The sequence below is a fragment of the Drosophila sechellia genome, chromosome X (assembly GCF_004382195.2).
Source record: "Drosophila sechellia strain sech25 chromosome X, ASM438219v1, whole genome shotgun sequence".
In the NCBI taxonomy this organism is placed as follows: Eukaryota; Metazoa; Arthropoda; class Insecta; order Diptera; family Drosophilidae; genus Drosophila; species Drosophila sechellia.
The window spans coordinates 15,822,990-15,843,048 of NC_045954.1; the positions used below are offsets into that span (position 1 = coordinate 15,822,990).

The following is a 20,059-nucleotide window of genomic DNA, read 5'->3' on the forward strand; positions in this document are numbered from 1 at the left end:
GCAGCAACATACCGCCTATGAGGACCGTACAGTGACAGTCCTGCCACCGTATAATCTATGTATCGGCAACAAGCAACCACAACCATTCGAGGCTGAGCAACACGAACACGACCAGGAACAGGAACTGGAACTGGAACTGGACCAGGAACAGCAGAAGCAACTGGGGAACGCGGGCTATGAGCAGTTCCTGAAGTTGTCCGCTCATGAATATTCAGAAACTGACAGACGCTCCGCGGCTGCTCTAAATCTCAGCAGTATTGGCGAAAAAGAAGCGGCATTGGTCGGTGAATCCAAGGCGGATCTTGAAGATCCGCCAGAGTTTCGGATGCTTCGAGAGGTCAGAGTGACCGCGGCGGAGGATCCACGTCGAGGACCCAACGCCAATGGAATCAGTAACAAAGGCCGTGAGCCGTGAGCGCCATATAATACCACCAGCCTTTAAGCAAGGTTGAGGCTAATTTTAAGGGTTAGAAATACGATTGCAAGGAACGACACAATCAGAGCTTTTTGTTTTCCACCCAAAAAAAAAAAAAAAAAAAAGAAAAAAACCACATGGCAGGGGACAATGGAAGAGCCTCAAAACAAGAGATGATTGATTGGTGTTCAGTATCGAAATCAGATTTTTATTTGTGCAAAATAAAAAGTGTATCATATTTTATGTTACAATCATTTGAAAGACTCAAACAACCGACTTTAGTTCAGCATAGAGTGCTTTCTGTAAAATTGTACTATAATACATAAAACAAAAACATAAAAAAAAAATACATTTAAATGATCTCAAAGTTACTTAAAACATATTTTTTGTGTATAATTTTTTTTATGAAAACTTTACAAAATCCTAAAAACGCATAACAAACAAAAAATAATGCACGAAGGAGTCGTCCTGCGCCGATTTTAAAAAGTAGCAAACTAAGAGTATATATATATTGAATATGTTTGAAACAAAGAACGCCGCAACAGAAACAGATACAATATAGTTTTCCGAATTACCATTTAGATATGCATGGTCATGTGCAAGTAGGATTAAGCCATTTTTTTTTATATAACAGCCCTTGCGTAAGGCTACAAATTGTATAGAAATAATACGTTAGTTTTATTTTATTCAAGCTCTCAAGCTTAATCTTCATTTAGCAACTGTGCTGAGCAGTCGAAGGGAAGGCCAAGTTGCCAACTAGTTTAGATTGCTGGCTGGAGTGAGAGCGCTGATATGGAGCTAAGGTGCGATAAGGTGACATCGAGCACCTGGCTGGCGAGGAGCTGAAAGTGAAATTCAAAATTTGTTCATTGATTTCGAAATCCTGTCGTGGAAGCGCGAGTGGTGAGAGATGAGGAGGGTCAAGGAGCGAGGGAGCGTAGGAGGATCTTGTGTGTTACGCGATGGTTTTTGTCTATCCATTCGTATTCGTAGTGGCAAAAATGGATATGTAAGTAATTGAATTAAGCAAGTGTCGAATGATCCACCGTTAATTAAATTATTGATTACTGATTTAAATTCATTAGTATTAAAAATGCTTATATATTATGATATGATAATTACTGGTATGTAATTAGCCATTTCTGCATCCACCGAAGACAAGCTCGAACACATCAAATGTCCAAAACTGTAAGAAATTATACATAAATGCAGAAGAAATAGCATACCGATTTATTTTCCGATCGAAGTAAAGAGGTAAAGATAACTAAAATGTATTCTGAATGTAAAACAGCCTAATTAAAATTATCTAATTAGTAATAATACGATTATATATACATATATATATATATATATATATATATATATATTTACCAAATAATATAACATATTTATGCTCTAAAGTATATACGACTACAGCAAATACGCATTTTTTGATTTTTTGTTCGTAGATAAGATAAGTTAATGTGAAAAGAATAACATGATTGCATACTAAAAAGTTCCACAACAATGAACGTTGAATTTTATTTCGAGAGCTAAGAAAACCAGCAACAAAAATATTTTAAAGCTGTAGACTTAAAAATATTATTATTAAAGATCACTAATGAATATGGTTGGCAAATATAGGTGGAGAGTAAATATAATAAATTCAAATTTAACCGAAAGTCTTTGATTTCAAAATTGTAGCAGCCGAATAAGTTAAATTCAGCAATATAATTTCAATCAGAGATGCAATTATTTTACAAAACAAATAATTTTCCTGTCATGGACACAAAATTCGAAAAATTCTGGAAAAGCAGCAAGAATGATTGGTTTTAAAATTTGTACTTGGATTTTTGTATCTATATGCCTACCATATAATATCGTGCAAAAGGGGCAGATGGTATTATAGAAAACCTTGACACGCAACCTTTTGGAGATAATGGATCAATTTGCGTTCAGGAAAACTGGTTTAAAATCGAAGCAAAGACAACATACAATGTTGGCCAGCTGAAAAGCTTCCATTCTTGATTGGAGAAAGCTTCCAACTTCCTTTTTGGGACCCAAACTAAAACAAAACGATGAATCAATCAACTGCACACCCATCAATCGTGCTTGTGAGGCAAAATTTCCAGTTCACACCATGCAGCATTTCACAAACAGCTTCGTTTATGCGGAGAACAGAGTTTATGCGTACATTGAATAAATATCAAACCGTTTTTAAAAAACATCTCAAAAACAACGGAAACTTTACCATATTGTACATCTAAAACGATTAACGGTTTTACAATCAATCACACGAAAAACAAACAAATTGACTAAGAAAAACGCAAAAACCAGTTTTTTTTAGTAAGACAAAGCGCTTTTAACGATTTATAAAAATGACAAACAGTAAATGGTCGAGCTATTTTGTAAATTTCCTTCAGTTTTAGTAACTCCACGAAACCTTCGAGAAAATTATCTTTCCCAAATGCCCTATGCTTCAGTCCTAAAGCGAAATTCAATTTGGTTTTCGAATTAACTTACTAAAAATAATAAAAAACCAACCTTTCGACACCCTCAATACTTTAACCGACTGACAATAACATAGTTAATTATGATAAAAAGTAATATATTCTGTTATATTTGAATAAAGAGTGCTGTAATTATCAAAACATATAATCAATTTTTAACTGTCTACAAACAAACCAAAAATTGGATTGTTAATTGCATTGCTTTAATTTAATGATGTTCGAAGTTATGTTTACGTGTTGTTTCGTTTTGGTAATTTTTGGCGCACATGCAATTAATAGATTATTTTTCTTATTTTATTGGTATTCCTTTAATGCTGATACATTTGTTTTTAAAGGTGTTTTGATGCTCTCATCATCGGGCGCACGTCCTACAAGTAGGGATAGCCCATGTTGCGTCCGCCTGCCGCCGTTACCGTTGCTGCACCGGGTGGATAATTCTGTGCATATTGTGGAGGAATGCCCATTGCTGGGCCAGCGGTGATCATCAGTTGCGGCTCCATCTGAATAATGTTTTTGTGCTCAGTGGAATCGTCCTCCTTCTCGCGCTGAGCCTCGTTCAACTCAAGTTTGTCCACCTTTGTTGTGTATTCACGCAGAACCTGAAAAGCATACACCAAATTAGTATGCCATCAGTAGCTATGCAACCAAATGGATGTACCTGAATCAAATAGGGCATGGCGAAGTCAACGATTTTGTGTTTCCAGGCCAACTCCAAGATAACATCAGGGCGCAGCAAGTCGTAACACTGGAAATTCACACATACATATTAATAAAATCAAATATCCAATTAACATTCATTATTACTCTGCTACCCACCTGATAAAGACAAGCTGCAAAACAATCGTAAGCGTCACGTTCTAGGAACCAACCCAACAACTCCTCGGCAATATCTTGCTTGCAAGATTCGGCGGCGTACTCCATAGCATCCTTGTAGAGTTTGTCCTTTTTGCAGAGCTCAACGCTCTGTTTCCAGCGGTTATTTCCTGAAATTGCAATGCAAATATATTGTATAAGTTGAAAATTGCAAATATGGTTAAGTGCATATGGTTAACTCACCCTTGTACAAGTAGGCGGCAATCCTACGGAATTCGGTAAGTTCGTGCTTTTCGAGTTTCTGTGCCAACGCAATGTTGTCAAAGTTGTCAAATCCATCGATCGAATTGCGCAGGCCCTGGTAGTCCTCCTCGTCGATTAAGAGTCCGTTCAGGGCTTCGTTGATTGCCTTGTTATTGAGAGATTGGACTGAACGCAGATAAGGCTTGACGAGTGGCAAATAGCCGGTTTTGGAGAAGTAACTAACAGCACGAGTGTGATCCATCCTGGGTGCCAGCACGAGCAGCATGTCGTTCAACAGCAGCGGCTTGAAGTCCAAATAGAATTCGATGGCCTTGTAGTACAGCTCAATGTTGGCCACCTTGGTGATGATGTCCTTGAAGTGCCCCTCGCGCCACGCCTCCGTGGGATGAGCCATCATGGCCAGGACGGCGTTGTCGTACTCCTCGTACTTATCGTACAGGAACACCAGCTCCGACCACAAATGAGCCGATTCAGCGGCACGCAGAACTTTTGGAATGTTAACGCGAGACCAGAACAGCTCCAAGTGTTCGCGCATTTTGGAAGGTTTGAATTTTGAATAAAGTATAGCTAATTCGGTGAACATTCCCATGTGCGCACGTTCCAGCCCCAAAGCCGACTCGAGCAGCGCAATCAATTCATCGAAGTATCCCCGGTTCTGATAGTAGTTAATCAGATCCTCCAGCTCATCGGCATGCACCACAATGTGCAGGCCACACATCTGGGCTAGCCTAAACTCCTCGGCGTCCACGCAGGCGAAGCACACCTCCTTCCATGTGCGCGTTGAGTTGGCTTTCCGCGCCGAGTCCACGGCCCCTTGGAACTCCTTCAGGTAGACCAAAGTGATGGCCAGACGGGCAAAGTTGCTCACATTGTTGTACAGTAGCTTCGCTGCATCGTACATGCCGTCGCTGAAGCAACGGTTGCCAATCTTCTGGATATCGGCATGGTTGGGACCCGAAATGAACTCCTCCAGATCGGCCAGACGTCCAGTGCGCGCATAGGCATAGATCAATTCGCTCTCGATGTAAGATTCGCGTGCCTTCTTGCGTGCCATTTGCAGATAGCGAACGAGGTCATCCCAAGACTCCACCTTGCTGGCCACATCGACGACATCGACGTAGGCGCTCGGATCATCAGCCTTGATGTACGAATCGATAGCCTCCTTGACCAGACCCTGCTGCAGTTGGGCCTTGGCCAGCTGCGACCAAACGGCCGGCTCATTGCACCGCTCGGCGAACTCGTTAGCCCGCTCCAGGTTGTTCACTTGATCGATGAGCACCTGAATGGCCGATGTGTTCACATCGAACTTCTTGAAGATGGCGAAGGCTTCTTCGTACAACTGATTACTAATCGCAATGTTCGCAATGTCCGGTGCATCGTAGTTCTCCAGCCGGTTGATGTAGTCCATGACTCGTGTGCGATCAGCCTTAATGGCTGTGAGAATAAGCAAGTTCTGCAGATTGCGATGGTCGCTAAAAACGGACGAGTCGAGAATAATCTTCTCGAGAAGTTCGATCAGCTCATTGGGCAAATCGGCGGTCATGAATGCCTTGACCGTCACCGAGATGTCATCGGGATCCTGGGTCTCGGACAAAGCGGTCTGTACCACCTGATCGATCAACTGACGCTTGTAGGGATTGCTCTCCGAAAGGACCTCGGCCCAGAGTTCGGCGTCGCGACGACCAACCAAGTAGCGTGCTTCGCTCTTAAACAGTGAATTCTCGTTACAAACGGCGATCAGCTCGCGGTCGCACAATCCACGCTCGTAGGCCACACACGCCAAATGGGGATCCCGCTTCTCGCAGTAGCGACCGACCACACGGCTATCGTAGTACTGATTCTCCTTAAGAAATCTCTCGGGATTGTTGTTCGAGTCAATGTAGATCTTGGCCAAGGCATTGTGGGTGGCTGGCTCGACGCAGCCCTCGTGAACTCGGGACTCCAGCCAGGGAAGGAGGAGCTTGAGACGGTTGCGCTTCTCGACCTCCTCGACCAGTTCGTCGGTTGAGAATTGTCCCTTGACAACGAGAATTAGATTTTTAATTATGTCCTCACTGCAATCAACATCAAGAAGCCCACCCACTACAACTGGCAAGCGGGATGGATTCACTTTCTGCACATAGATCTCGATGTACTTCTGCAGATTGTTACGATACAGGTAAAGCACCAAGTCGTGCACGAAATCAAAACGATCACAAACAATAATTAATGGTAGCTGATCCGTCAGCTTGGCCTCCTTCAAGAAGTTCTTCACCCGTTCGGGATTGTAGCAGTTTGATTCGCGGCAAATACGCTCCACCTCCTTGATCTGATTAGTCTTGCAGGCCGCCTGAATGTATTTGAAGTGCACTTCGGGATCCTGTGAGAAGTTGACAATGCTGCTCAGGAAGTAGAACAGTCCGTCGTAGCTCTTGAAACCTTCGAACAGGTCAATCAGTGCCTTGTTAGTCAGCTGTTCGTGGTACTTGGTGGCAATCTGCACACAGATCTGCAAGTTCTGGCGCAAATTCGCCGTAAGCATTGCCTTCAGACATTCCAGCGAGTCCTCCACCGACAGCGTGCCAAAGAAACTGACCAGCCATTCGGCATTCAGCATGTGCGTGTGCACAACGGCCCGCTTAATGTCATACAGATCCGTGTAGTGCTCGAGGGCGCGCTGGAGCAGTCCAGCCTTCTCGCACAGCTGGGCAATGTGGGCCCGATCGTAGTGGGTGAACATAGCGTTGCCCAGGATGGCGTCGGCCACCTGCGGAGCAGACATCAGATTCATTTCCAGCAGGCGCGTCTGGAGGGCACCCTCGGCGGGTCGGTTATGCTTGAGGGCGTCCAGCAGAAACGCAGTGCACTGCTGCACCATGGAATGCTCCATGAAGATGTCCACAATCTGATTGATGTCCGCCAGTGGCTCTTCTTCGGCCACCAACATAGAGGCGAAACCAGCTCCCTGCTCTGGGTTGCTTCGCATCACGGAGCGCAGAAGGAACACGTAATCGGGCGTATAGTTGACCTTCTTGGCGTAGAGTACAATCTTCTGGAACTGCCCAGTCTCAGCAAAGCATTGGATCACCTTGTTGGGCACATTTGCGCGTAGATAGATGGACAGGGCAAGTGTAAGATCGGAGGCCTTGACCAGATCACCCAACTCCTCGCTGCACTCCAGCTTCTCCTCCTTCAGCCACTTCTCGCACAGCTGCTTCTTGCCCTGCAGCAAGACGGGACGGCACAGCTCCAGAGACTCGAACTTGTTCAGCTTGCCCTGGTCGAGGAGAATGCCAAAGTATTGCAGCAGCGGCGGAGTCGTGGAGCCAGCTGGTGTCTGCACCTGTTGGAAACGCTGGATCGTCTGTGGCGTACGCAGAATGGCCTTGGGCGCCAGGGCAGCAACTTTAGCCGCCTCGGCATACTGGCCGGCGGTAAAGAGCTTGTTGAACTTTCGCACAAAGAGATCTTCGGCACCAGCCAAATTGTTGCGCACGGCCATGCGAAGGGCCAAGTCGGGATTCTGCAAAACGGTGTTGATGTAGGGAATGATCTGCTCCTCGTCGACGGTCACGGAGAGGACTTGTCCCTTGCGATTGACGCCAATGATGCCGCCACTTGCCTCATGCGGTGCGGTAACAAAGATCGTATCGGCCGATATACGATTCATGTATATGCACGTGGCCGTCTCCATGTCATACAGATGTATGTATCCATACTTGGTTATCAAGTAGATGGTGTCGTACTTGGCAGAGACTTGCATTGCCACAGGGAAATCATTTTGTGCTTCCGGCGGAAAGAAGACATCGACAGCCTTCTTGGCAAACGGCTGATTGCCGCTCGGCGGAGCACCAACTTCGATAATATGAAGCTTGCCCCCAGTGGCCGTACGCACTGCAAAGCAGAACAGCGTGGTCGGCTCCTTGTTGGCATCGATTTTGAACGTGGCAAAGCTGGCCGCATGCCCCTCGATCGCCTGGGAGACCTTGCGCTCCACCGAATACAACTGCATGGCACCGGCAACGCGACTTGGCAGTGCCGAAATGCCGACCAGGAGTAGCCACTGCTGGGAGGCATTGCAGCGGTAGTTGATGATTTGACACCCGTTCAGCGATGAATGCCGGTCAAACATCTTTTGCGGCATCGAATCGCCCTCCATGGACCAATGGAACACACTCGTTTCTGTGACCAGAGCTAGCGTATTGAGGGAGATCCACTTCCAGAACACCACATCCTCGTTCATGGTATGCGCCTTCATCTTGGACTTCATCTCAATGTTGAAGATCTGCAACGTCTTTTGCGCTAAAAGAAAAATATTCTAAAGTTATACATGTTCAAAAATGCATAATCCCAGCCGACCGAAAAAACCTTTCATCCCTGAACAGGAACCTTTTCTAATTATTTGAGGTTTTAAGAATTGAAGACACGTAGTCACATCAAGCGGACCTGTTTACTAAGTCTACGTGACTTTAAGCTAAAATCTGATCCTCTTCGGACATTCTGATCGACTGGACACCATCGGTTTCAGTTACCTTTGAGCGCAATGACCTTGCTAGCTGGATTCATGATAGCCGAATCCGCTGAGATGGGACGCCGCGTGGGATTGGTGGCATCGTTCATGTCAATGATGACCACTTGGGCGGTATCATTCACCTTCTCCCGCACGCAAATAAACTTATCCGATTCCATCGTGAGCGTGCTGAATGAAAATGAATTGGCGTTGATCCCGACATTTGTGAGCTGTGCGTAGTGGAGATTGAAAATGTGTGTTAATTGATAAATCGAAAATCATAGCATACGCACTCACTACACAATATAACCATTCATTATTAATTATTGAACTGGCCTGGATTGACCTACATTTACTATTAGATATTCGCAATACTTTGCTTAAGTTTATATCTAGTTCAATAGAAAATACACTGTATATAGACTTGAATAGAAGGTATAGATAGCATAGTACAAGCTCGACCTAAGCCCCCATATTTTCTGTTTACACGTTGAATTAGAGCTGGAAACCGTGAAATTTCCACAAGAAAAGTAGGGAGCTTATGGATTGGATATAATCGGAGGTAATCGTGGCATATTGGTGGGTTGTACGTATGTGGATATGTAATGATGGTAGATCCAAAATATTTAATATTACTCACCTGTAAATGCTCCTGAAAGCGGATGGGCAGTGGTTGCGTCATCTTTACTACTACAGTGAGGTCTAGTTATTGACAGACCTTTACAACGTAAATGTATCTTTGCGAAAACAATGCCAATACGATGTTTTTTTGAATTGCACACTTGGTAACAAACAGTTTGTATTTGATTTGTTTCGATGATTTATTGTTGTTTAATTGTGTTCGAGTTTAGTCGGTTTCTGGTTTAAGATTCGGTTTCCATTGGAACGTTTAGCTGCACGAAAGACAAAAGATTTTGGGAAAACATGTAGTTATGGACAGCACTGATGCGGCAAGAATGAGGAAAAATCCAATTGTGGGCGTTATTTTATTGTTGATAGAAAGTGACAGCGTCACCGGATGAAAAAATGAAAGATAAAGGCCTATATGTATGTACATATGGATGTAAACGCCCTTAAAATAAAACACCGAGTCTCTTATTGTATGCCCAATCGCTTTTGTGCAAGAAAATATATAGACGAATTTATTTTCTACGATTAATCCTTTGTATCGGTATTTTTTTCGTTTTTGCACTTGCCGTGTCGACGGGAAAATTACCAGCACTTTATTTTATTTGAGGTGAGCGAGGGAGAGAGAGAGAGAGCGAGCGAATTGAGAGAGAGTTTGAAAAGAAAAGAGGCAGCATTATCATCAAAAATCGCTGCTCACCACAGAAAAAGTCAGCCATGTTGAGTTGCGCTTTGAACAATTAGTCACTGACTAATACATGTACGGCAATTTTGCTCTTGTTTTTTCCTCCCCCTGTGTGTGCGATGTGCATGAAAAACGAAAATCGAATTTAAATGTCACTGTTTTGCGCCTGATAACAATGGGACAATGCCAGGAAATTAACGAAATTCTGTGTATATACATCCAATTGAGTAGCGGTAATTCCCAATTCACACGCACACAGCAGCACTCGCGCACACACACTCACAGATGAGCGCGCACACTTGCAGTACCGCAATATGCCACATAAACAAGAACATAATTAGATAAACGGTAAATTAATCGGATGCTTTTACATCAAATAAACAAGATTTATATGTATATATTGCATTTGCAAGCGCACACACACACGCACTTTGGCACTTTACATTTTTTCCCAATGAATCGAAAGATATTTGGAGCCCGTATGCTTACTGCAATTTAACAAAGATGTACGCTAAGTTACTATCGTACTCGAAATAATCACGTCGGTTTGTTGCTAGATGACGGGCACACACACTGAAGACAAACTGAGCTCTTATCAAGCTCTAACAAATGTAGTTTATTTTTTTTGTTTGACTAAATACTGACTGCAAGACAAGGTAGAGGTGTGAAAGTTATACAATTAATGCCGATATATACGGCAAATATGCAATTGCGTGGAGTGAAAAAACATCGATACCACATTAATCATTCGAATCGATATTTGTAATGCACGATAATAGTATTCAAATGTGGTTATTATTTCAGTAAATGCAATATAACTTTGTTAGGGACAACAAATTTCTTTTATTATATCCGCACATACGTGTGGGTAACAGGTGTTATCGATTGATCCAATTGGATATAATCTCCAATTGGAAACATTTTTTTTTAGAGCAATTCTATTTGGAAAGTGAAATTATTTTACCCGTTACTCGTAGAGTAGTGTAACGGGTATCTGATAGACGGGGAACTCGACTATATTATTCCCCCTTTTTAATATGTAGATTAGTACAGTGCAGGCGCAGAATGTTGAACTGGAAACGTCGCTTTTTGAATGCTTCTCTTAGAATCTGTTCCCTTTTCATGTTTAGTCAACGGTCACACTGTAAGCCCAAGCCATATGTAAATACTTTTTGCAACGCCCACTATAAAGCCCTAAAACCGCTCAAAACCCCGCCAAGATTGTCGCCGTTGTTTCTTGTTAATATTGATTTATTAATAAGCTATATCCTAATTTAAAAGAGGCATTAAAGAAATTTTCCAAAAAAATATATATCTAGTATCCTGTTTAAGTGCTGGATAATGAGTAGGCGATAGGTTCTTATCCAATACTATTTTTAAGTAGGCGATGATTTAACTTTGTTCTTTTTCAATACTATTTTTGACATTTACACTCGTTGTGCTCGAGAAACAACACCTTTAGGATTTGCTCCTAACATTTTCTTTTTTTTTTTGTATATATCATGCGGAAAACCAAGGTAAGCAGCAGTATCACAATTTGAAGCACCTTTCGGCGATGGAATCTATACCTTCCTTATCTAGGGCATGACGATGGATGGGGCGAGGAGGTAGGCGAACGAACGGTTGGCAGGTGCTCCGTATACCATAGAGGCGAGGAGTCCTGCGAATGGGACGCCTCGCAGACTTGTGGTAACTTTTGAACGGGGGAAGGATCCAGCACTTCGGCAAGTTTTGGCCGTCCAACTGGCCTTATCCACAGGAATAGTACGAGTATAACATTGAAGAAACCCACGAAGGATTCTCGTCAAAGAGGTAAAATCATTTTTGCCCTGCATGCGCAAAAAACTGGTGATAAACATTGCCCTGTTGGGGGAAATTCTTTTAGTAAAAGCAAAAGCGATGTCACTCTCTACCATGAGCAATACCTCAAGGACTTCTGAAAGTTTTACACTATTCCGAAGGAAAACCCCAGCTGGTTTGTCCGAATTTGACCAGTGCTCGATGCTTTGGCCGTTCGCAATTTACCGCAATCCTGCGAGGCGTCGCAGACGTCCAGGATCCCTCGACCCAGCGCCATTGGGGGAGGATCCGTCGTTAACAGAACAAGGTGCTAATATACCCCTCGTTTTCCGGAAAAATTCTTTTATTAATAGAATTTTCTTCTACAGTATATACAGACGTTGTTACGACGCGGAATACCGCGATCCCAATAGGGATCAAGGAAGCCCAGGATAAATGGCATAACGCTGCGGACTCTGAGCTCTGTCAATCATATTCGTTCTTATAAAATAAAGATACCCATAATTCTGATTTAATTTATCTTCGTTTTCATGTTTACCTAGATTAGCTTAATATATATTATATACCCTTCTCTGTGGCAGCCAATAATGCAAGTCCCATTTTTTATACCCGTAACTCGTAAGTTAGAAATAGTTAGATGGATGATAACTTTCAAATAGTTTGGCACTGTTAAGCTTTTGGCAAAATATGGTGTAATCTTAAAGATAAACCCAATATGAAAATAAAACTACCAAATCATTTGAAGGTATATCATTTTTCTTTTATAAAATGTTTCATTTTATTCGTGTACACATGATGTCAGTAGTAGAACTTTTTACATTTTCGAAACTGGTTTAAGGCCTAGTATATAAAAGCATTGGCGCAACACAGCCGCAGTTGCCTCGCACATTAGAATCCGGCTATGATTGACCGCGATAATATCGCCTTGTTTGTTCTTTTCGATGCAATAACAAGAGTCATAGAATTCGGTGAACACTGTGCACACCTCGAAGCAAAACTCGCACAGGAAGTGCAGGAAGAGTTCCTTGGAGCACTTGATGAGTATGTCGTGGAGTTTCAGTAGAGTCTTTGCCAGCTTCCATTCCTTTTCGTGGGCCAACACAATGTTGGTCTTCTTCAGTATTTCGGGCAAATTGGTGAAATCTTCGCCAGAGTTTCGTGCAATGGAGCAAATACGTGTATAGGTGTAAAGTAAGTACACCGCAGTGTTGCCGCGATCCTCAAGCATCTTGTCAAACGAAAATATATAGTCGCTGATCCGATTGTGACATAAGTCCGAATACTTAATGCATCCATATGCCAGCGACTCTTGGGCGTCCTTCAGTTCCTGTGGCGTGAGGACCTTATCGCGGCCACGACTCTCCAATTGCTGCAGGGATCGCTTCATTCCCTCATCCAGCAAATCGGCCAGTTTAACCGTATCACCCGATCGAGTCTTAAACTTCTTGCCATCCTCACCCAGAACGACGCCAAACTGTACGTGGTCAACACGATGGCTGAGTGGATTCAGGATGGCAGATCGTTCAGCAGCTTTGAATATGGTGTTGAAATGCGTGCTTTGTCCGGAGTCGACCACATAGATGATCCAATCGCAAAGCTCCTCCTCCAAGCGATGGCGAATGGCTGCCATGTCAGAGGTGTCATACGTAAAGCCGCCATCCGATTTCACGATTGTCAGAGGTATGCCAGTTTTCGTATCGTCTGGCCACATGATCTCGCGTCCTTCATCTACTTCCAGCAGCCCCTTGCCACGCAAGTATTCCACAACGGACAGCATTCGTGATTGGTAGAACGATTCACCCCGTTCCTTGACGCTAATATCTAATCGCTCGTAGATCGTTTGGAACTCCTTTCGCGACACATTGCAAATTAGCTCCCAGGCCTTAATGGAGTTCGGAACACCTTTCTGCAATGAAACCACTCGACTGTAGGCACGCTTTTTGAACTCCTCATCTTCATCGAATCTGCAGGGAAGTATTATTTACCTCGAGCACATCGTAATTAGTTCGCAACGTTACAAGTCTTACCGCTTCTTGGATTCCTTGTAGAACAATTGCAGATCACTGATCGGAGGGCTTTCATTTAGGTAGTTGGGGAATCGATCTTCCAAATGGGCAATCAGCATGCCAAACTGCGTTCCCCAGTCACCCAGGTGGTTGATGCGGATCACATCGTGCTGCAGGAACTCCAGTAGGCGGCACAACGACTCGCCAATGATCGTGGACCGCAAGTGACCGACATGCATCTGTTTGGCAATGTTGGGCGATGAGAAGTCGACCAGGACTCGCTTTTTGATCACTTCTGGAGGCGTGACACCATTACGCAATAGATTGCTTAGGGCTGAAGATGCATAATCTCTGCAAAAATTAACATTTTTAAAGTTTAAAATGGACTTTGTGTACTTATGTCACTCACTTGCTAAGGAAAACGTTTACGAAACCAGCTCCGGCAATTTCCAGCTTTTCAATGATTGGCGATGCTGGGCAGTGTCCTTTCAACTCGGTTGCAATATCACGTGGTGCTTTATTAATGCCCTTCTCTTTCAGTTTCTTGGACAATCCCATGGCATTGTTGCACTGATAGTCGCCGAATTTCGCAGACGTACTGTTAACTGGTGCAATTATAACAGGCGTATCTCTGAATTCCGGAAAAGCTGATGCAATCGCCTGGCCAAAGACGCTTTCCAGGTGTTCGGTGATCGAAGAAGATTCTTTGGGCTTCGCGGCGGCGCCGCCGCCGGCATTTGATTCCTCAGCAATGGACTGACAGGGAAATAAAAGACATGAAATTCTTAAGCTGAAACACATTGGGGGCCATAAACTCACCTTCTTTAGGATGAACAGGCGGTTCTTCAGCTTCTTATTTTCAATTTGAAGCTGAACAAGATCGACGTCCAACTGTTCACCATTTTTGGCAGTTTGTATTCTGGCGGCAAGGCCTTGGGTCTTCAGTTCCTTTAAAGCCGGCATGTCATGTCAAAATGTTGGCGTAAATTATCAGCTATTCGCTTACCAGCTCCCTGAGTTTTTTCAGCTCCATATTTAGCTCGGACATGTTTCCAAATTTTGACTCTTGTTGCTCCGCTGATTAATAACAACAACACAACGATGCCACATGGATGGCAAGTAGTGTGCACACGTCGCCTATCGATGACGATAACTGTTGGTGATGTCACTCATCACAGTCACTCCTTAGATGCCGTTTTTCCCACTGACATTTAAAATATTTTCTCATTTGACAGTTAAACTATGCGAAAGACAATTTTTATTGTATGTGCATTTTAAAATCAGCCTTAAAAATGTAGATGTCAGTATGGAAAATATATGTATGGCACAATAGAAAGCATTGCTTAGATAAATGTCAGCTGTGCGCGGTGGAAAAAGCACATCGGATGCACCTAGCACTTATGATTTGTATCGATAGATCGATTTATCGACCACCTCTATTATGATTAATTGTGATTGTTCTTTCGCTTAAGGTGTCTCTTAAAATTTTTTATGTGTATGTGTGCTTAATTAATTTATAGATTTTGTCACCTTTGTGTAAATACCTAAAGTCTAGTGGGGGCGCAACCTAAACTTTTTGATGTGTGCTGCACACAGTCCCCGAAAGATACGTACGTGAAAACTTGGAAAAACAGATGTGTGTAACGCCGCTCCCATTAAAATTAAAACTGCAATGCAGACGGTTTTTTTGTTTTACAAATATAAATAGTGGATAAAAACATATTCACCGGGAACGACGGACTGATACGTCCTATTTATAAACAGGAGATAAACTAGTTTCCTTGCATCTGTGCCACAAAATTGCCAAGTGTCGATGGGGAATTTGTAAAAGTTAAAAAGAAAAAACCATTATGCAGCGCAATGCAAAAAAAAGTTTACTTTATTTTCATCATCTGATACGCATTTTGTCTGCATGTTCGCTTGCTTGGTGACAATGGGACTATATATACACCGGTTTTTATATAAGTGAGTCGGCTCTGCTAGATAACAAAGTGCGTTCCGATGATAAGGTATCCATTATCATACCACACACGATCATCAATTAGGACATTCCAAAATGTTTTCTATTGTAGGGGGTTTCAACGAGCTGGAAACCGAAAGAGCAGCACTATAAATGCTGTCTCTGCAATCTCTAAACTATTATATTTGTTTATAAGTTAGTGCTGACTTCAATTGACTTTCCTTTGGAATGATCGCAATATGATCCTTATTATCACTTACAATGGGTTCAAATCGAAACTAAACTTTATTACATTCTGATAGACTTGAAACTAACAAGTTGCTTCTTTTTAGCGTGCGATCGCTTGCGATTAATATATAAAATATAGTTAAATAGAGCACAGATTCAATGGAAAGTATCAGCACCACAGGTCGGCGACGGAACAACATGCGAATCAATGCCGAAGACAATGCGTTGGATCAAATTACGAAAGAGGTGTGTATTTTACATCCCAAAACATAGCATTAAATGTAAATATTAAAATTGTTACTAACAACTGCAATTTGTACGTGCTCGGTAAACACAAGGACATTAAAGCCACAATGGTCGCATAAGTAATTCAAATGAAACTGAATTCGTTCTTTTCAGGCGGAAGCGCGACTTGCTGCGCGTCGACAGGCGCGCGCCGAAGCCCGCGAGATTCGCATGAGGGAGCTGGAGCGGCAGCAGAAAGAGCAGGAGATCACCGCCGATCGGGTCTTCGACATGCAAAACTCCACGGCAGTGGGCAGCGAAACCCTGTCGGCGCATCCCGTGCGCATCGCCTACGGCGGACTGTTAAACGTGACCCGTGCATCAGCATCCCGCCGCAGCAGTGAGGACTCCGTGGAGGAGGAGGGCAGAAGTTTTCGCGACTTCAAGCACGAGCTTAAGGTGGGTGCTGACATCGCAGCCATCACTTCGATGTGATTCAAGTGGTTCTGCTTTCAGGATGTTGAGGAGCGGTTTCGCAAAGCCATGATAACGAACGCCCAGTTGGACAACGATCGCGCCTCGCAGGCCTACGAAGTTAAGCTACTGAAGGACAAATGCGAAATAATGGAAGAGTCGTATGCACAACTACAGCGCGAGTTCAAGGAGAAGATGCGTGACTGCAATGCGCTCAAACGCAACCTGGATCGCGCCAATCTCGAGCTTAAGCTAGTACAAGGGCAGTTGAACGAGCGCGACTCGTTGATCGCCGAACAGGGCCTTCTAATCGTAGCAGTTGAAAATGCCGATGGCAGCGATGCCAAGCGTGCTCTAGTGAGTGTCGAGAATGCCAAGGTGCTGGCCTCCGTGCAGGGTTCTTTAGGTGAATATTCCCCATTTGCACCTGGATGAGATCACTTCACAACAGTTGGAGTTCTTTGCAGACGTTAGACTTAAAAAGTTCAGTGACGAGAAGCAGCGGCTGCTGGCGGAGGTGCAAAAGCTTCACGAACAACTTGACGAGTATAAAAGTGATGGAATTTCCGGACGCCGCAGTCTTTCGCAAGGTTCCTTCGGCGATGAGAATGATTACGAGGCCCAACGTACGTGTACCATACTTACTTAATGCCAACTAAACTTTCAGCATGTAAAGTGCGCCACAGTGATTATCCTTTTTATAACTAACCGATTCTTGCTCAAACTTGAACGATTTGCTAAATTATTATTTGTAGTTTTCATTATTTGATAACATGGCTTAAAGTAATATATATATATATATATATCATTTATATTTCCGATCGCATTGATCGGCCACATTCTCTCGCACTTTTGTGTATCTCCATATATCTTCAGTTTTTTTAAACAATAAATTGTATATAAATATTGCAGTTTGGCACTATAGAGCTGCAACAAATTTGTACTATATTACAAGCCCTTCCTTCTTCTTATACTATCCGACAGGGGAAACAAACAAAATCATTTCAGACCATAAATATAAGCTGCAAAAGGCGGAACAGGAAATCGCCAACCTACAGTCGAGCCTAGCACGCTCCGAAACTCAAGTAATCCGATACAAGAGCACCGCAGAAGCCGCCGAAAAGGCGGAGGCTGAGCTGAAGCTGGAGCGCCGCAAGCTGCAACGCGAGGTGAGTGGTTCGAATGCCAATCGAAATGAGCAGTTTATGATTCCATTATTATTCCATTTCGCAGCACCGGGAACTGTTGGAGAAGTTGGAGGAAGCTGAAACGTCCAACAACCATTTGTTGAAACGCCTCGATAAGTTGAAAAACGCAAAGAGTGCCATTCTAAAGGACTTATGATCTAAGATGGGAAATGCAATCTCGCCAACCATTGAAGGATCGCACCCGATGACATAGAAAACAGTACACGACATCATCAACACAAAAATAAACATGCTGCAATTGAAATAGCACTTCGGTAGCAATTTAATCGGTCTTAGTGGTAGTAAATCGATAATTTTTGAAGGATAATCCAAAATACTCTACCTTAAAAATATATATATATATATTTAAATTAAAATATAAACTAACTGGATAATAATTAACATAAATAATGTCTATATGTGTATATTTAAAGCGCAAAATATAAGTAACAATTCAATTGGTTCAGCATTATGTGTATAAAATCATTCTATACAAATATGCGTTGACAAAATTATAGCAAGAAACCTATCACTGATCCCAATTGAAAGGCCTCTGGTAAACCGGACCAATAGTTCTTTTCAAAAAATACAATATTCTATTGAGTCTATATTTGAATCTTTGATCTTTTGCTAGAAATCCGTTTCATCGGTCGCGATCTCTCAACGGAACGCCCAAATAAATGCCACATTTAAGAACAATTAAAGTCATCGTGTTTAAATAAATTACATTTATTTAATTTTATTTATTTTTCATGATTTTACAACATTGCAGCTTAGGGGGATCTCAGTTGTTGCGAATCATTCTCGAGGGGCCACTGAAAAGCATCTAGGATTCCGATTGGGTTTGACGCTCTGCGGACAGAAAAAATGGCAATAATCAGCATTCGCTTTGGATAATAGTTTTTCATCACAAAGAAATAGTTAATAGTTGGTCGTTTGTAAACTTTTGGGGCGGGCACTTTGGGATATATATGCATATTAACTATATTATATTAATATATAAACACATCGCATTTGCATGCAGATCAGCACGTAAGCGTAGTTAGAAACTTTGGGAACAAAGTTAGATACATAAACTGTCGTTGAGTTTAATGTGAACGCTGGGATAATTTGGGTTTTGTCTGCCGCGGCAGGCACTTACGCCAGTTTTTAAATTATTAATTTGACGGCGGAACACTTAAGCCCTTTCATCTGAAAAATATATTCAAATATGACGCAATATGAAACATAAATTTAACTTCTATTAATCTACGGAGCGTTTGTTTTCAAAGAATGGGTCTTTAAGTGCAGTTTTTGAGCAACTTTGCCAGATTTTGTTTCAATATTCCAAACAGTTAAGAAAATTTTGAATTTAAAGTTTTAGAATTTGTGTGGATGAGTATGAACGCTTCAATGTTGATCAGGATTTAAAATATATATGATATATGCACTAATATACGAATGTCTTTAGATGGGAACAGTTTCTACGCGCGACATTACGCCTTTAAATTGGCAACATTTTCGGAGTAAAGTGGGAACACGAGTGAAACGTTCAATTTTCGGTATTTTTCACATTGTCGTTTCGAAACGGTGCTTTTTTCCGAAACTTTTGGGTAGAATATCGTGTGGAAACCACTTGTGGATGACTTCGAAACATTCTGAATAACTCATTGATGACGGTTCCCCTTGGATTTCCAATTATCCGAAGTTAATTTATATAATGCCTGCTATTTGGCCGCCTAAAGTGCTATGATACGTACGAGCTGGCTTGCCGTTTGCCCAGGGAGTGAACTTCACATGGCTCGCGTCGCGCTTGGCGGCATCCGCACGCAGTCCCGTCTTCAAGGACTCGCGCAAAATGCGAGCGGCGATGTTGGAGTATTGGATGTAGCTGCAATCGGTAATATTTGGATTAATTTTGTTATGTAATCGGGCAGCAAATGTGTTTTTAGTTGCATGAGAACGCTGCCACAACACAGCTGGTGCGGCAGGCACTTATACAATGCTTACGTAATTCCGGCAGCTCTCCAGGCAGTCATTGTGATCGGTTTATTCGAAATATATTCACGCTACACAAAAAATATATAAGATATTCCCTTTCAGAATCCGGTCAGTGTGGCCAACTAGTTTTTCATACTTAACTCGGAAATATACCGTCGATTGTCGCACATATACCTTAAGTACTAGATTAGTGTGCGTCAAGATAGCGACGACGTCTGTGACTTCTGTTATTTAACATACGCACTGTTAGTAACATTTTTTAATCGATATCGAAACTCAAACTTTTCCATACTCAAAAAGCTAATTTACTTATTATTTTTCTTTTGCGAAAAAACCCTAATAAATATGATGGATATACCAAATTGTTTTATTTGAAAGAACGAAGCTTGCTACACATTCATACCTATTACAAATAAT

General features: G+C 42.5%; 4 protein-coding genes and 1 long non-coding RNA gene across 11 annotated transcripts; 2 read left to right on the forward strand and 3 right to left on the reverse strand.

Annotated features, from left to right (window-relative positions):
* Positions 1–3,005: 3,005 nt before the first annotated feature.
* On the reverse strand, positions 3,006–10,448 carry LOC6619988 (clathrin heavy chain). 2 transcript variants are annotated; one of them, XM_002044164.2, is made up of 7 exons: positions 10,311–10,448; positions 9,111–9,363; positions 8,493–8,700; positions 3,961–8,262; positions 3,721–3,887; positions 3,563–3,649; positions 3,006–3,503 (listed from the first exon to the last, which is right to left on the reverse strand). In XM_002044164.2, the coding sequence occupies exons 2-7, from the start codon at positions 9,150–9,152 to the stop codon at positions 3,273–3,275; spliced, it is 5,037 nt and encodes a 1,678-aa protein (XP_002044200.2). In that variant the 5' UTR covers positions 9,153–9,363; positions 10,311–10,448; the 3' UTR covers positions 3,006–3,272. The 2 variants fall into 2 exon arrangements, with proteins under 2 accessions (XP_002044200.2, XP_032580708.1); XM_032724817.1 differs by having other exon boundaries at positions 10,272–10,420.
* On the forward strand, positions 10,001–12,061 carry LOC116802008. 4 transcript variants are annotated; one of them, XR_004362407.1, is made up of 4 exons: positions 10,001–10,015; positions 11,300–11,594; positions 11,668–11,889; positions 11,951–12,057. It is a non-coding gene; the product is annotated as an uncharacterized LOC116802008 (long non-coding RNA). The 4 variants fall into 4 exon arrangements; XR_004362408.1 differs by lacking the exon at positions 10,001–10,015 and adding an exon at positions 10,926–10,943; XR_004362405.1 differs by lacking the exon at positions 10,001–10,015 and adding an exon at positions 11,110–11,299 and having other exon boundaries at positions 11,364–11,594; positions 11,951–12,061.
* A 259-nt stretch (positions 12,062–12,320) lies between these two features.
* On the reverse strand, positions 12,321–14,713 carry LOC6619989 (probable arginine--tRNA ligase, cytoplasmic). Its single transcript, XM_002044165.2, has 5 exons — positions 14,595–14,713; positions 14,408–14,536; positions 13,998–14,344; positions 13,610–13,939; positions 12,321–13,546 (listed from the first exon to the last, which is right to left on the reverse strand). Exons 1-5 carry the CDS (start codon positions 14,634–14,636, stop codon positions 12,397–12,399), a joined length of 1,998 nt encoding a protein of 665 aa, XP_002044201.1. The 5' UTR covers positions 14,637–14,713; the 3' UTR covers positions 12,321–12,396.
* A 321-nt stretch (positions 14,714–15,034) lies between these two features.
* On the forward strand, positions 15,035–18,128 carry LOC6619990 (leucine-rich repeat flightless-interacting protein 2). Of its 2 annotated transcripts, none has more exons than XM_032724836.1 (7): positions 15,035–15,083; positions 15,881–16,022; positions 16,176–16,460; positions 16,518–16,881; positions 16,943–17,101; positions 17,460–17,644; positions 17,709–18,128. In XM_032724836.1, exons 2-7 carry the CDS (start codon positions 15,936–15,938, stop codon positions 17,817–17,819), a joined length of 1,191 nt encoding a protein of 396 aa, XP_032580727.1. In that variant the 5' UTR covers positions 15,035–15,083; positions 15,881–15,935; the 3' UTR covers positions 17,820–18,128. The 2 variants fall into 2 exon arrangements, with proteins under 2 accessions (XP_032580727.1, XP_002044202.1); XM_002044166.2 differs by lacking the exon at positions 15,035–15,083 and adding an exon at positions 15,103–15,198.
* A 247-nt stretch (positions 18,129–18,375) lies between these two features.
* Positions 18,376–19,767, reverse strand: LOC6619991 (protein stunted). Of its 2 annotated transcripts, XM_032724844.1 has the most exons (4): positions 19,652–19,767; positions 19,402–19,532; positions 18,804–18,853; positions 18,376–18,514 (listed from the first exon to the last, which is right to left on the reverse strand). In XM_032724844.1, exons 1-3 carry the CDS (start codon positions 19,678–19,680, stop codon positions 18,840–18,842), a joined length of 174 nt encoding a protein of 57 aa, XP_032580735.1. In that variant the 5' UTR covers positions 19,681–19,767; the 3' UTR covers positions 18,376–18,514; positions 18,804–18,839. The 2 variants fall into 2 exon arrangements, with proteins under 2 accessions (XP_032580735.1, XP_002044203.1); XM_002044167.2 differs by lacking the exon at positions 18,804–18,853 and having other exon boundaries at positions 18,382–18,514; positions 19,652–19,763.
* Between the last annotated feature and the right edge of the window lie 292 nt (positions 19,768–20,059).